The sequence below is a fragment of the Myotis yumanensis genome, unplaced genomic scaffold (assembly GCF_028538775.1).
Source record: "Myotis yumanensis isolate MYYU_CA2020_CCGP unplaced genomic scaffold, mMyoYum1.0.hap1 SCAF_2, whole genome shotgun sequence".
In the NCBI taxonomy this organism is placed as follows: Eukaryota; Metazoa; Chordata; class Mammalia; order Chiroptera; family Vespertilionidae; genus Myotis; species Myotis yumanensis.
The window spans coordinates 158,363,347-158,381,106 of record NW_027223753.1 but is presented as its reverse complement, the minus strand read 5'-3'; the positions used below and the strand labels follow the sequence as shown (position 1 = coordinate 158,381,106).

The 17,760-nt window shown below is 36.8% G+C and overlaps 1 protein-coding gene across 7 annotated transcripts in view; it reads right to left on the bottom strand.

Moving 5' to 3' along the window:
• Nucleotides 1–17,760, bottom strand: part of STXBP5L (syntaxin binding protein 5L) — a 221,634-nt gene that overhangs the window by 154,549 nt on the left and 49,325 nt on the right. For all 7 annotated transcript variants that reach the window (XM_070406280.1, XM_070406286.1, XM_070406282.1 and 4 more), the window contains exons 6-7: nt 12,178–12,312; nt 6,162–6,225 (exon numbers count right to left, since the gene is read on the bottom strand). In XM_070406280.1, coding sequence (XP_070262381.1) covers nt 6,162–6,225; nt 12,178–12,312 — 199 coding nt within the window. The remainder of the gene's footprint in view (nt 1–6,161; nt 6,226–12,177; nt 12,313–17,760) is intronic.

Here is a 17,760-nt window from a genome sequence, read left to right as displayed (position 1 = left end):
CTCCTCCTCCCTCCCTTCCACTCTCTAAAAAGAAATAGACCATGCCCAGTGTGGCTCATTGGCTGAGTGTTCATCTATGAACCAGGAGGTCATGGTTTAATTCCCAGTCAGGACACATGCCCAGGTTCTGGGCTCGATCCCCAGTAGGGGGCATGCAGGAGGCAGCCCATCAATGATTCCCTCTCATCACTGATGTTTCTATCTCTCTCTCCTTTACCTCTCCCTTCTTCTCTGAAATCAATAAAAATATATATATTTTAAAAAGCAATAGAAAAAATATTGAGTGAGGATTTAAAAAACAAAACACCCACACACAAAAAAAACACACACCAAAGTATCAAAAATAATTAGAAGTCACTGCCAAAAATATTTTGGAAACTAAAAAATATACTCCTAAATAATTAATGGTAAAAAGAAATCATTATGAAATTAAACACAAATGCCTCATATTGAAAATTGTGGGACACATGTAAATATTTGTCAACAGAGAAATGTATACTTTTATAAAAATGTATAAATCAACAATTTTAATTGTTTACTGATATAATCATTTGACTTTAGAAAAAACATTTAAATACCAAATTTCAGGAAATAGAAGAAAAAATAATGAGTCCTTTTATCCAAGAGCAAAGAATACCTTTCTCTTATTCAAGTACACTTTTATATCTTTCAGGAAGTTGGAAAGTCTTCCATACATAGATTTTCTTAATTTTATAGCTAATTATTTTGAATTTTTGGTTGCTGTTTTATATGGGATCATCTCTTAATTGTCTCTTCTAAGAGGGTACTGTTTCTATGGTTGGATTTTAATATGCTACCCTCTAAATTCTTTCACTGTTTGTATTCATTTTAATGTTGATTTTCACAGGCATTCCAGGTATATTACCATATAACCTAAAATAGGGACTATTTTATTTCTTCCTTCCCAATTTATATTCTTTTTCTTGTATGTATCTAACCACATTACAAAAAAATCCATTAAAAATAGTGGATAGGGTCAGCATCCTTGCTTTCTTCCTGACTTTAGTGCCAATGCCTCTAGTGTTTTCCCCATTAAATGAGATCTTGGATTCTATATATTTAACATATACATACATATATACATAAGGAAGTGTGAGTTAATTCATTTTTATACATTTCTTTTGTCAGGAATCCTATATAATAAAAGCCTAATATGCTAAGTGTCCGGTCATACGGTCATCTGTTCAACCAATCAAAGCATAATATGCTAATGATATGCTAAGGCCACTCAACTGCTTGCTATGACGTGCATTGACTACTGGGGGCAGGGGGTGGCAAATGCTCTGACCAGTAGGTTAGCTTACTGCTGGAGTCCAGCCCATCAAGACTGAGCAAGACAGGCTGGACACGCCCTGGACCCCTCTCATGGTCTCTCCCCAGCTGGCAAACCTCCTGTGTCCCTACCTGGCTCCGATCATGCACTGGTGGGGTCCCTCAGCCTGGCCTGCACCCTCTCGCAATCCGGGGGATATCAGAGAGCCAGTTTCAGCCTGATCCCACAGGCCAAGCCAAGGGACCCCACTGGTGCACAAATTCATGCACCAGGCTTCTAGTCTATATATATATATCTCCTAAGCGACCAAACAACCAGTCGACCGGTTGCTATGACATGCACTGACCACCAGGGGACACTCGCTCAATGCACAGGATTGGGCTACCTCCTGACTGGATCAGGCCTGCAGGGATCCAGCCAAAACCAGCTATCCGACATCCCCCCGAGGGGTCCTGGATGGCAAGATGGCGCAGGCCAGGCCAAGGGACCCCACCGGTGCACGAATCCATGCACCAGGCCTCTAGTATTTTAATAAATATTTTTATTGACGTACAGAGAAAAGTACAAGTTATAGATGTATGTTTAATGAATTATGATGAAGTGAACATACTTAAGAAAATACTACCAAGTCAAGAAACACAATGGAAAAACAAGAAATAGAAGAAAAACAATACAAGACACTCAGAAGCCTATTTCACACCCTTACCCAGTCAATATCCTCATCCTCTGTCTCTAAAGGTAACTACTATCCCCACAATTTATTCATTTTACAGGTAATGTAAATGTTGTTATGAACAAACTTGTAAATGCCTTTTGGTGAACACATATATGCATTTCTGTCAGATATATACTTATCCATATTTACTCATGGGGTAAGAGTATGTTTAACTTTAATTAATAGTGCCAAGCAGTTTTCCAAATTAATTATACCAGTTTTCACTTCCAAAAGCTGCATATGAGAGCTTCAGTTCCTTCTCACCTTCTTCAACAACTAATATTGTCAATAGCTGCACAATGTTAAATAAAAGATGTATATAATCAGCATCTTTATATCATTTCTTATTACAGGAGGAAAACATTCCGTTAACTCACCATTAAGGAGGATATTTTCATAATTTTGGGTAAATAAGTGAAGTTTATATTAATTACTTTTCTTTTCCTAATGTTACAAGAGATTTTTATTTATCGTGAAGGGAAGTTGAACTAAAATGCTTCTTTTTATTGTAATACATTTTCTCCTTATTTCTGTTAATGTGGATATGATATTGACTATGAAAAGTTAAAACACCTTTGTGTTTCTGAGATGAATGCAAATTGGTTGTGTTCTTTGTACTTTTTTTCTTCAATTCTAGATCAGCTTGCCAGAGATGCATCAATTTTATTAGTATTTTCACAAAATCAACTTTTGATGTTACTAATGTACTACATTTTTTTCTATTTATTTTAATATCTGTTCTCATATTTTGTATTAGTCAGAGTTCTCCAGAGAAATAGAACCTGTAGGATGTATATACAGAAAGAGATTATTATAAGGAACTGGCTTACATGATTATAGAGACTGACAAGTACCAAGATCTGCAGGGTGAGTTGGCAAACTGGAGACCCAGAAAGCCAGTGGTACAGTTCCATCTGAGTCTGAAGAACCAGGAGAACTGAAGGTGTAATTCCAACCAGAAGGCCAGCAGGCTTGAGATCCAGGAAGAGCTGATGTTTCAGATCAAGTATGAAGGCAGGAAAAAAGCTGATGTCCCAGTTGGAAAGCAATAAGGCAGGGGGAATTCTCTTCCCATAGAGCAGCGGTTCTCAACCTGTGGGTCGCAACCACTTTGGCGGTCGAATGACCCTTTCACAGGGGTCACCTAAGACCATCCTGCATATCAGATATTTACATTACAATTCATAACAGTAGCAACATTACAGTTATGCAGTAGCAACGAAAATAATTTTATGGTTGGGTCACAACATGAGGAACTGTATTTAAAGGGCCAGAGGTTGAGAACCACTGCCATAGAGGAAGGTCAGCTGTCTTGTTTTATTCAGGCAACTGACAGGAGGAGGCTCACCCACATTCGGGAGGTCATGTGCTTTACTGGACTACTGATTTAAATGTTAATCTCATTCAAAAACACCATCACAGAAACATCCAGAATAATATCTGACCAAATCTCTGGTTACCCCATGACTCAATTGTGTTAACACATAAAATTTACCATCACATCTTTATCATTATCTATCTTTTACTTTGAGTTTAATTCATTATATTTCAAACTTTACACTAAGATCATTGATTTTCAGCTTTTCTTCACTTTTTAACAAATTCAATAAAAATATATAAATTTTCCTCTAAGCACAGCTTTAGCTACTGTCCACGAGTTTTACTCTATCACATTTCTAGTATAATTAAAAATATATTCTAATTTTAATACTGATTTCTTTGACACATAAGTTATTCAGAAATATAGTGCTTAATTACTAAGTAGTTAGGAGGTTTCCTATTTATCTTTGATAATCTTGCTAAATTATCCTGTGGTTAACACAATATATTGTGCATTATTTTAATGCTCTGAAATTTATTGAAACATGTTTTAGGGGTCAACAAATGTACAACTTCAGTAAATATTCCAGGTACACTTAGAAAATAATGTGTAGTCTGCAGGTATTGGGTATAATGTACTACACACATCAATTAGGTTGAATTAGTTAATCATGTTGTTCAGATTTTCTTTGTCCTCACTAATAATAATAATAATAATATTATTATTATTATTGTTATTCTTTCAGTGACTCAGAGACGTGTATTAAAATCTTCAACTACATTTGCAAATTTGGGTATTTTTCATTTTAGTTCTGTCAAATTTGCTTTATATTTTTTAGTTCTGTCAAATTACACTCACCCACTAAGGAGTCATGGAAAACAAAAACATGGTTCAGTTATGCATGTTTCAGTTAACATGGTACCATGCAAAGTACTGCCTATACAATATAAAGCTATATTATTAGACATATACAAATTGAGGGTTATTACTTCTCCTGTTGAATTGAGTATTACAAAATCTTCTCTTTAGAAAAAGTTCTTGCTTTTAGGTCTCCTTTTATGAACTATAAAAATGAAATTTATTGAAACATGTTTTATGGGTCATGTTTTTTCCTGCCTTCATACTTGATGTGAAATGTTTGTGTCCTCTTAAAAATCATATCTTGAAATCTGAACTCTAAAGGTAATGGATTAGGAAGTGGGGCCTTTGGGAGGTTATTAGGTCATGAGAGTGGAACCTTTATAAATGGGATTAGTGGTCTTATAAAAAAGACTCAACAGCTCTCTTGTCTTCTTTACCATGTGAGGACACAATGAGAAGATGGCCATCTAGAAACCAGGCCCTCAACAGATACCATGTCTGCTGGTGCCTTGATATTGGACTTTCCAGCCTCCAAAACTATGACAAAAAAATGTTTGTTGTTTAAGCCATCCTGTCTATTGTATTTTTTGTTATAACACCTGAATTAAGGCATTTACTTTGTCTGATATTAGTATAGCTAGTTTTCTTTGCTTAGGGTTTCTATGCTATCTTTTCCGATCCTTTTACATTAAATGTTTCTATATCCTTAAGTTTAAAGTGTGTCTCTTGTAACAATATGTTTTGACACATCTGAAAATTACTGTCCTTTAGCCTATTTAGTCTGTTTACATTTAATATAATTGCTGATGTTTTAGAAAAAATCTACCTGTTTTATATTTGTGCCATCTATTTAATGTTACTATTTCCTTTCCTTTCTAAGTACTTATTATTGCAGTGTCCTACTTCATAAACTTATCCATTAGAAATGTATTTTTATTTTTCTAGTGTTACCACGAGAATACAAAATGTTTCCATGACTCATCAAACTATAATATAAATTAGTATTTGTACTACTTTCTGGAAGTTATAAAGACCTTAGAACTTTAACTCATTTGATTTCATACCAACTTTTGACCTATTTTTAACTTGTATTTACACTCCCAGAATTCATTACTATTATTTGTATCAAACAGTCCCTTATATTTATCCATGTTTGTTTTTCTTTACTCCTCTTCTCTGTTCTTTTAAAATGGATCAATTTTATTTTCTTAGAGAACTTCTTTAGTTTTTTCACTAGAGTACATTTTCTATTAATAAATTCTTGCAAATTATGTTAAGTTGCAATAATATCATAATAGGTTGTTAATAATTTTTTGGTAGAGTATAGAATTCTGTGTAAGCAGTTGCTTTTTTCCCCCAGAACCTTGATATTATCACTCATTTGTCCTCATTTCCAATTTTTCTGTTGAGAGCTCTGCTGTTAGTCTGCTTTTTTTTTGTTTTTCTATACTGTGACTTCTTTTAAGACTTTCCTCCTTGTCTTTGATATGCATATGTGAACTTCACATTTTGGTAAGCCTGCTTTATGTCTATAGTACATCTTAGATTTCAATATTTGTCATTAGTTTTAGAAAATCATTCATTCACTCTTCATATATTGCTGCTATTGCATTATGTCTGTTCTTCTGTGACTGTAATTACACAGATATTACACATTTTTACTATGTCCCAAATGCTCTTCATCCTTTTATCTCACCATGCTTTAGTCTAGATATTTTCTTCTATCTTCCAGATCACTATTTCTCTCTTCATCTATTTACAGTTATTTTATTCTCTGTTATATTTTTCGCTTCTCTGATGAAACCTTTGTCATTTTTAGTTTATTAAACATTTCAATCAACATATTTTAATTTTAAATTGAAGTGAATGCCATGAACTGTGCTAGAGATGTTAGATATTAAATAATAGCAAGTAATATCTTTATTTAAGAATGAGGAAAATAAATGCAAGAATAACACTGTAATACTCACTTTCCCTTCATCTCTTGGGCTATCACTTAAATGTACAACTGGACCTGGATGAGTCTTTGTGGATCTGTTAAATCAATTTAAAACAGTAATTAAAAAATAAACATTAAAACACCATACTGTTAGAAACTGGAAAAAAATTAATATTATACTGGAATACACTCTTAATATTCTAGAGTTTAGCTTAGATTCACTTAACTTTTGGGTTGTTTTACTTTAAGATTACTTTTTTCTCTCCTACTTACTCTATTAAAAGGAGGCGTGATTTTTTTTTTAAAAAAATCAGGTTTAAGAACATAGACCCACAAAACAATGGGATTCTGTATTATCTTATGTATTTGTTACCAAATCTGGGCCTCTGAAAGTTGGAAACTAAACTTTTACCTATACAGACAAAGAACAACTTGCAAAGCCACAAGGCTGATGCTATAAACCTGCTTCAACCAAAGTGCAAAGTACATACCTGATTTAAAATTTTCTTTTGACATAAAATCTCCTACAAAAAATACAGATTTATAAGAAAATTCTTTCTAGTGATAGCTAGCATACAGAAAACTGGCCAACTAGGAAAACCAAGTTCATTGTTATGACTCATTTATCTGACTACCTAGGGTAATCAATAACAGATCATTATGAGTCTAAGAGCATATTATTAAAGAGTTCTATGCTCTGTCAGTATGACTTTAAATTTATTCTACTCTGATATCTGGCATATTTCCTTTATACTTCCTACTTTAACTTAGATCATTGTTGAGTGTGATTATGTCATGGTAAAATATGACATGAGCTGATAATGACCACAGATTTATTATTGCTCACTTTTCCACATCCTTTCTTCAATGAACTAAATGTGCCAGATCAATTCTATTATGATTATACTGATATAGCTGTAATTTATTTCTTAACAACACATGAAAATTGTCAAAGATTCTTCACAAAACAATAAAGATTTAAATTTTAGAAACTGGAATCAGAGAAAAGTGACAAATTAAGTATCTCCAAGTTCACCAGATACTGACTCCCCAGAGTGACTAAAAGGAATAGATATTTTGTTAGTGGTTTTACCCTAAATTTTCTCATCAAAAAATGGAGGTAGTAGTACTAATCCTACTGAATAATTGTGGGGATTAGAATATATGTATAGCACCTAATATAATGTCAAAACATAGTAAGTACCCAATAAATAGTATGTATTATGATTGTTGTAAATAAATCACTGGAATAACTAAGTAAGAGTTACTATTTGCATTCTAGTATATATGCAGGAAGAAATCAAACAGGGCTTTATAAAAAGCTTATAGGGCTATTAGCAGATATATTAGCCTATATAATAAAAGGCTAATATGCAAATAGACCAAACAGCGGAACGATTGGAACAATCGAACAACTGGTTGCTATGATGTGTGCTGACCACCAGGGGGTGTGTGTGGAACATGGTGGGCATCAGCCCTGGCAGGATGGTGGAGCAGGTGAGTGGGGATACCAGACCAAGGCGGGGTACTGGTCGCTGTCATCTGGGTGAGCCTCTGGTGGTTACTGAAAGTTCTTTGCTCCTGTGTGCCGCAGTCCCGCCCGGCACTCACACCTGCTGCCAGCGCCGGCCCCGCTCACACCTGCTGCCAATACCGGAGCCACCACTCACACCCACTGCCATCGCCCGGCGCCAGCCCCAATCGCTTGGTGCCATCAGTGGGTGCGAGTGGGGCCAGCACCCTCAGCATGTGGGAGCGGCAGTGGCGGGAGCGGGGCTGCCGGCAAACAGGGGACCAGGGGCTGCAGCAGGAGGGGTCGGGCGGGGGCGCGGAAGATAGGCCAAGACCCGCCCCTGTGCCCACCTCAGCCTCACATCCCACAGTTCCTTTCAAGGTGTACGAATTCCTGCACTGGGCCTCTAGTTTACATATAAATTCAGTGTTTTGTTATAGTATAAATGCCTCTGATAAAGAACAATGTCCTTCAATTATCCATTTGGAACTAATAATACCCAATAAGCCACAAACCCCTGTCTCTTGGGTTTGATTGGAGCAATGAATACCAAAGTGTACTCCATAATAAACTAGTGAATAGATAAGGCATTTAACATAGTGTTCCATATCAAAAAAAGCTTGGGAAACCCTGAATTAAACAAAGATAAATATTTTCTTCTTCTATAGAACTTCTTAGGGCTATAATATGCAAATGAGCATTGCAAATTTTCAATATTTTCCAAAATTATTGATTCCTAGAATCCTTTTTCTTTGACTATATTAAGGAAATCACTGAAATACACTTTGAGAAACACTTAGATTATTTGCAAGACTTGCATTTAGATTCTCAGATTCTATAAGACACTCAAGTCAGAAAATAATCTAGCATTAAATTTCCACTACTTGTAATGACTTTTTCTAAGTATAAAAGAAATATTATTTATCGTGAAAAAATAAAACTTAGAAAATACCAAAGGTATTTTTCCCATCAAAGGGAAAAATTGGCCATTAGAAATTGACTTCTTAAAAAAGCATCTGTATACTCCAGATTCTATAAATCCCATAAAAATACTTTAGATAGAATTATCAATAAACTTAAATTCATAAATGTCTATCTAAATAATGCCCAGTAATTATTCTAAGTATCCCTATTTATTTCTTACCCTCCCACTCACCCCAATGGTTCCTGATAGTTTCCTTTGCAGACTTTGTTTTTATATCTTAAATATTGGTATTCCTTTGTATTCTGTCCTAGACTGCCATCTATTCCCATATTAGACTAGGGGCCTGGTGCACGAAATTCGTGCATGGGGGGTGGGTCCCTCAGGCTGACCTGCACCCTCTCCAATCAGGGGAGCCCTCTCCAATCCAGGAGTTTATGTCTGTCTTTGCAATCATATGAGCGAATCGTCTGAGACCCCAACCCAGTTTGGTTTGGTGCTCACAGAATAATAGAGGTCTTTTGCTTTCTTTGCTCCATTGGTGGAGATTTCCTAGAAGTTGCAGGATATCTTCCTTTTAATTTTTCCTCGACACTCTGACTTTACTTATGTTTCTCACCTTTGCTTTCCCTCCATCCCCCACCCACAACAGTAACTTGCTCCAGGCTCACTTTGCTCTAGTGTCTAGGACAGTGGTCGCCAAACTGCAGCTCACAAGCCACATGCGGCTCTTTGGCCCCTTGAGTATGACTCTTCCATAAAATACCACGTGCGGGCGCCCATGTACAGTGCGATTGAAACTTCATGGCCCATGCGCAGAAGTCAGCATTTTGTGGAAGAGCCACACTCAAGGGGCCAAAGAGCTGCATGTGGCTCACGAGCCGCAGTTTGCCGACCACTGGTCTAGGAGATCTCGCAATGCGTCTACTGCCAGAACTATGATTCCGAGCATTCCTGGTGCTTCCCGCGCTCTTGGTTTCCACTTCCAGTCCAGGGACTGCAGAAGCCAAAAGGACTGGGAACTCCAGCCACCCCCAGGCCAGGCTGACAGGACTGGACACTCCAGTGGCATCCCCGGGACCCCAGCCACTGGGCACCAGAGTGCGCGCTCGCTGGCCACAGGCTCGGAGAAAGCGGGCTCCCGGAGATGTCCGCAGAGTAGCTCTGGCTACGCGGCAAGCAGGCGGGCGTCCCACCCTGCCCCCAGCCGCTGGGCGCCAGCACACGTGCACGCTGCCCACAGGCCCACCATCTTTGTCGGGTTAATTTGCATACTCACTGCTGATTGGCTGTGGGCATCGTGGAGGGATGGTCAATTTACATATTTGTATATTATTAGTATAGATGTGGTCATGAATTCAAGGGCCCACGGGAGCAAGGCAGATATTGCAAACAAGTTAAATAGCCTGAATAAAAGCTGTGCTAAACTGGATAGCACATTACCCACCTACTAAAGGATAGTTGTTACTCATTTCCAGTTAATTACTTACTACCATGCAAGAATACTGGACTACGATTGTCTCATTATGAATGTTTTTCATGAAAGCTGAAAATCTAAGTTTTTATTTCCACTCTACCGATTTTTAAATATTAGAAACTAGTAATTCAGATATGTTTAAATACTCTGATGGCCAAACAAACATATCTGTGAATTGGTTCACTGTCTACTAGTTTACTACCTCTTTCCTATGTACTCTTTATGCATAATCTCATCTATTCTCATGGTCTCACTAATAATACAATAATTAATAAATAATAATATAAGAATAAACTTGTTTTGTGCACTCACAACTGTAAACCTACTTTTGCCCCACCCTACTTGAGCCAGCCTCAAGTAAAAACTTTATCTTATTAAGAAACTAATATGTATAGAGCATAAACATTTATTAAAGAAAATTTGTTTTTCTGATTAACCAGGAAAATTGTTTGTGTACATACTACAAATAGATGGCTTAGAATTCCATGCAACTTCACATATGGGGGATTTCACATTTTACATATGCAGAAATGTAAATATCAATGTCAAAGTCAAAGTGGTAATTGCCATCAACCATATACCCAAATAGCTATATACATCACAACATAAAAATATTAATGAATTTATTCTCCCTTGAACCTATAACAATATGTTAAGGCAAAGGAAGAATAAGCTCCAGCATTAAAAAATACAGGGTGGCACCCTGCCAGGTGACTCAGTTGGTTGGGGTTCGATTCCTGGTCTTGGCACATAGCTGGGTTGCAGGTTCAATTCCTAGTCAGGGTACATTTGGGAGGCAACTGATTGATGTTTCTCTCTCACATCAATATTTCTCTCTCTCTCTCTCTCTCTCTCTCTCTCTCTCTCTCTCTCTAAGAATCAGTAAAACATATCCTTGGGTAGGATTTTAAAAAAAAAAGTACAGGGTGGAGCAAAAGTAGGTTTACAGTTGTTTGCATGGAAAGTGATATAATCTATATAAAATAAACTATGACGCGCTCCCGCTATTACGCTCACTGACCACCAGGGGGCAGCCGCGGGCAGCTGCTCAATGCAGGAGCTGCCTCCTGGTGGTCAGTGCACTCCCACAGCAGGCGTGCTGCTCAGCTGACCAACCTGCCCTGGCGACCTACCAACCCAGCAGCAGCCACTCACTCCCTCAGTAGTCCTGCAGGTCCAATCTCTGGAGAATGAGCCAGGCACCAATGGACCAGCGCCGCCAGCATGATCCGAACAGTGCCTCTGGCCTCCTGGAAGTCAGTCTCGGGCACCGCAGCTGCTTCCCCTCCCTAGATACTTCACAAGGAAGAAACTATATAAAAGCAGCTGCCAGGTGGCTCCCAACAACCGGCGCAAATGTCAGCAGGACAGATCCTGATCCCAGGCTGGCAAGGGCATCCCACTGCCTGCCCGGAGGGCCAATCACGTCCTACACACCCCCCCCACACACACACACCCCCCTTAGAACGGGCGCCAGATGCAGGGCTCATGGCTGGTGAGTGCTGCTGTGGTGGTGCAAGCCTCTCCCAATCAGGGCTGACTGGGCGCAAGCCCACGCAGGTGCAGTGGGACTGGGATGAGTGGAAGCAGCAGGCGGCATTGGACTTCCTGTTTCAGCCCAATCCCCACAGGCCATGCCGAGGAACCCCACCCATGCACAAATCTGTGCACCGGGCCTCTAGAAATTAATAATAATACAAGAATAAACTCATGTACTTGCAACTGTAAACCTATTTTTGCCCCACCCTGTATGTGAACTGATTATGATTATTTTTCCATAAAACTAAATGTGGCCATAATCTACTAGTCATTATCAATGGAAGTGGCTATACTAAGGTTGACTATAAGGAATGGAATGATTTCCATGTGTAACTTTTAGAATTCATATTTTATCACCAAATGTTGCATACATACCGTTAATTACCTGTAGTGTTTGGAAATTCTAAAATTATCATATGTTAATACTACAATATCTATTTTTAAAAGCCTTTATGTTTTCTAACTATTTTGGCTGAACTTTTCACTCATATTAATCATAAATTAGCCATAATGTTTCAAATAACTACAATTTTATATGTTACATAACCATATGAAATATTTAAGGTCAATAAAGTGATATTCAAGTCCAAACTTACAGTTCAATTGCCTTGTTCCACATGATGACATATCCAGAAAGAATGAAAGATTCAATATTTACAATATGTGTATTTCCTCTTTCTGTTCCAACATAGAGCCATTTACTCTGGAAAGGTAGATGACAGTAAGTAATTCTGAAAGAAAGAAAATTACAATTAAAATATCTAACTTTATGTCTGGTCAGCATGATAGCATTAATTTTCCTTAAATTTTCTATGTAGTGATAGCTACATAAACAATAAAATTTACTATATACTCAAATAGCATTTAGTTATTAGTGAGGGTATAGAATAAATAACAGTATAATGTTAAAAACCATAATGATAATACCCACTATTAAATAAGTATCTAACCTAGGCACTAATATTATTTCTAATTCTGAAAACAGCACTACAAGTCAGATGTATACTTCTGTTTTACGAAGAGGAAAACTAAGGTAAAAAAATTTATTTTTACTTGTCTAGGACTGACAGCTAATAAGTGGCAAAACTGGAATTTAAATCTATTCTTGTTTGATTGTAAAATTACCATCTTTCTATCAAGCTATGCTGTTTGCTTGTTGTTGTTTTTTTAGTAATGTTCAGTTCAAATTAGGTAGATTTAAAACATAAATTTCAGAGTTGTCAGAGAGTTTGTCTACTTAAGATGATAAATTATCTACTTTTTATTCAGATGCTTAGCATCTAAGTAATATAAAGAAAATTTATAAGGTCAGAGATACACTGTACTTATTCCCTTTTGTTTGTTTGTTCTGCCTCATTTTCACAATGGACCGTCTGGCCAACTCTGGGAGCCTGTTCCATAGCCAGGGCAACCATAACTTCTATACATGAAATTTGCACATTTAATAGAGTCTTCTCTTCAGAGCATCATCACTCTTTCTAGTTTGACCTACTCATGCTCTTTAATAACTCTTAAAAAGGACAACAGGGCCCTAGCTGGTTTGGCTCAGTGGATAGTGTCAAGAGCACATGCCCTGGTTGTGGGCTCGATCCCCAGGAGGGGGGTGCAGGAGACAGCCGATCGATGATTGTCTCTCATTACTGATGTTTCTATCTCTCTCTTCTTCTCCTCTCCTCTCTAAGATCAATAAAAATATTTCTTAAAAGAAGAAAAAACATTTAATTATATAACAATTCTTAATCTTTAGTATAAGTAAATATCTCATTAAAATGCATATTCCCAGATTCCAGCTACACAAATTGTGACTCCATGGGATGGGACATATGACTAATATTTTAACAAGTATCCTCAGTATTTGCTATTAAAAATTAAGTCTAGCCCTAACCGGTTTGGCTCAGTGGATAGAGCGTCGGCCTGCGGACTCAAGGGTCCCAGGTTCGATTCCGGTCAAGGGCATGTACCTTGGCTGCGGGCACATCCCCAGTAGGGGGCGTGCAGGAGGCAGCTGATCGATGTTTCTCTCTCATCGATGTTTCTGACTTTCTGTCCCTCTCCCTTCCTCTCTGTAGAAAATGAATAAAATATATTTTTTTAAAAATTAAGTCTATAGACCAGCAGCATGGATATCACCTGGAAGCTTAGTAGACTTAGAATCTCAGGTTCCACTTCAGAATCAGAAAATGCATTTTATGAAGAACCTCAGGTGAGTCATATACACATTATGGTTTCAGAAGCACCTCTCTAGGTGATTCTTATACAAATAATCTATAAACTACATTATAAGGAACACTGTTCTGTGGCTGAATGCTGCTTACTTACTCTCAAGTTTCAGAATGAGAACCTAAATTGGTAAGTTAATAGTGGGGGTAATGCATTATCACTATGTAGTCACCCCAAAACAGCTGATGATAATTATGATGATAATAAGCTACCCTAAGATCCCCTCAGCATCTTAAGTCAAAGACTGATACTTAGGAATTTTTATGAAAAAAACCTCAAATCATATGAAAGAAAAGATAAAGAATTAAAATTTCTTTAAGAAGAGCATCTGATAATTTTGTACAATCTGTACCTAGCTAGAACTATAACACAAGAGACAAAATTAAACAGATAAGTAAAAATTTAGTTGCATTTCATTCACAGAACTAATGGGCTATTAATCAAGAAACCAAACAGTAAAACAAAACAAAACAAAACAAAAAAAAACTGGCTCAATTTTGTTGTCTATAGTTAGTTGTAAAATACCAAACATAAGACAACTTTTAAAAATAAGTCTAATCTCTGCAGTTTCATAGGAAATAAGATCATAATTCCTAACAAATGAAACTCTGAGAAGTTTATTCTCATTCTCCTACAGCAAAAGAAATAATATTTTCTACTTTTATTTAAATTCATAGATTTATAAAATAGAAACAGAGGTATAGATACATGAAACAGACTGACAGCTGTTGGGGGTGGGGGAGGGTTGAATGAAAGAAGGTGAAGGGATTAGCCAAAGAACATACATGTATAACCCATAGATACAGACAACAGTGTGGTGATGGCCAGAGGGAAGGAGAGTGTGGGGGCTGGGTTGAGGTGAGCAAGGGCAGGGAGTTGGAATGAGGACATCTGTAATAGTGTCAATAATAAAAATGAAGTAAAAAATCCATAGAATATTTAATTTCTGAATGATAGAATTGTGTTAGTGAAAGCCATGTGGGAAGCAAAAATAAATCACTAGTTACTGACCAACAGGAATTAATCAACCTTTATAGAATAATCTGATCAACGAGGGAGAAATAGGTATTCTTTTCTAGCATCCACAAACATATACCATGATAGACCACATCCTGATCTAAAAAGCAAACCTCAACAAATCCGTATATATAAAAGCCTAAGCAACCGATACTACTGAACGACCAGAACGTTCAGTTGGCCAGTCACTATGACATGCACTGACCACCAGGGGACAAACGCTCAATGCAGGAGCTGCCTGGTCAGTGCACTCCCACAGCCAACCTCCAATGGTCAGCCAACCTCCCCCAGTCCTTCCCCCTGGCCGGCAAACCTCCCAAGGTTCCTCCCCCGACCCCTTTGGCCCCGTCTGGCAGGCCCCATCTGGTAACTGGCAGTCCTGGCAGCTGGCTGCCAATCGGGACTGGGTCAGACGCCCCGATAGGCCCTGATTGCCAGCTAGGCCTAGGGACCCTACCTATGCACAAATTTCGTGCACCAGGCCTCTAGTTTTAAATAATTCAAGTCATGTAAAATGTGTTCTCTAAAGACAATAGAATCAAGCTAGATATCAATTTTTTTAAAAGCATAAGAGAAATCTCCAAATATTTGGAACTAAGCAACACACTTCTAACCAATGAAACTAAAAAGGCATCACAAGGAAATTTAAAAAAAAATACATTGAAGTGAATGACACTGTAAATATAATAAATCAAAATTTGGAACACAGCTAAAACAATGCCTAAAGAGAATTTATAGCACTAAATACTTACATTAGAAAAAAGAAAAAGTTTCAAATCAGTAACTAAGTTCCCACCTCAAGAGCTTAGAATAATAAGAGCAAAATAAACTCAAACCAAATAGACAAAAGAAAAAAATAAAGAGCAGAAATAAATGAGATTAAAAACAGAAAAGCAACAGAGAAAAATCAATGAAATAAAAAGCAGTTTCACTGAAAATTTCAATGAACTTGAAAAATCTTCAGCAAGACAGACAAGAAAAAAAAAGATAATTTACCAATAGTAAGAATAAAATAAGGAATGACTGATCATACAAGCTTGAACATGATGATAACAACTCTACACAAGTATATGTTACAAATTAAATAAAATGGGCCATTTCCTCAAAAAGCACAGATTAGACTATCTCTCCAAATCTGAAATAGATTGATTAGTCCTGAAACAATTAAGCAAAATCAATAATTTTTAAATTTCATAAAAGAAATAAATCTGCAGGCTCAAATGGTTTCATCACTAGAGAATTCTAACAAACATTTAAAGAACAATTAGCAATTCTAACAATCTTTTCCAGAAACACCAGAGAAAACTTCCTAATTCATTCTATGAAGATAAGATTACCTGAGAGCAAAATCAGATAAAGACAATAAAAAAAGAAAACCAGACCCTGCCAATGTTGCTCAGTGGTTCAGCGTTGACCTATAAACCAGGAGGTCATGGTTCGATTCCCAGTTGGGGCACATGCCTGGGTTTTGGGCTCAATCCCTAGTGTGGGTCATGCAGGAGGCAGCTGATCAATGATTCTCTCTCATCATTGATGTTTCTATCTCTCTCTCCCTTACCCTTCCTCTCTGAAATCAATAAAAATATTTTTTAAAAGAAAAACAAACTGTCTAATTTAAAGACATTCATTTTTTTTTTGTCTATTTTAACTCAATAAAGGTGGAGGCAGTGAAGAATACTCTTCTTCAACATAATATTGGAAGTTCTAGCCAGTGCAAGAAAGGAAATAAAGGCATGTAGGTCGGAGAGAAAGAAAACTTCCCTATTTGCAGATGACATACATGATGGTCTACTTAGAAAATCCCAAGAAATCTATAAAGAATCTCTTAGAACTAATATGAGTTCAGCAACATTTCATCATATAAGAAAGATAAACATATAAAACTCAATTGTATTTCTATATATTTACATGAAACATGTGAAAGCTGAAATTTAAAGTGCAGTACCATTTAAAATCACATAAAATGCAATATACTGAGACAGAAATATAAAAAGCAATTATATAACTTATATGCTAAAACCCACAAAACCCACATGAAAGAAATAAAAGATCTAAGAGATATACTTTGTTCATGGATTTTAATATTCAATACAGTGGGGCCTTGACTTACGAGTTTAATTCGTTCCGTGACGGAGCTCGTAACTCAAATTACTCGTATGTCAAATCAATTGTGAACGAGTGAGACACGTGATGCTGGGCTGATGTTGTGGCGTTTACTGTGACGTTCGCTGCACCAACTAGTGGTGGGGTATCTGAAGCTGGCTCATAACCCGAATTTTAGCTCGCAACTCAAAGCAAAAAATTGGCTGAGAGATGGCTCATATCTCGAAAAACTCATTGGTCGGGACACTCATAAGTCAAGGCCCCACTGTATAATAAAAATGTTAATTCATGCTTTTATAAAACTCTAAAAATACATTTTTGTAGATATGCTTATTCTAAAATTTGTATGAAAAGGCACAGAAACTAGAATAGCTAAAGCATTTGGGAAAAAGAAGAATAAAGTAGGAGGCATCAGTCTACCAAATTTCAAGACCTAATATATACCTACAATAATCAAAATCGTGGGGCATTGGCAGAGGAATAGACACATAGAACAATTGAACAGAACAGAGAACACAGAAAAATAAACCCACTTAATATATCCAGCATTCTTTTGACAAATGTGTGAGGCAACTGAATGAAAGAGGTCAACAAATGGTAGTGGAGAATTGAATATCTACTGAGACAAAAATGAATCTCCAGCTACACCTCAAACCTTACACAAAAATTTACTCAAAACAGAGCATACATTTACATATCAAATATAAAACTTTTAAAAAATAGGAGAAACTTCTTGGGAACTAGGACTAAGCAACAAACTTTTAGATTTTATGTAAAAGTATGACCCATAATTAAAGAATTAATAAATTGGGCTTCATAAAAATTTAAAATATTTTCTC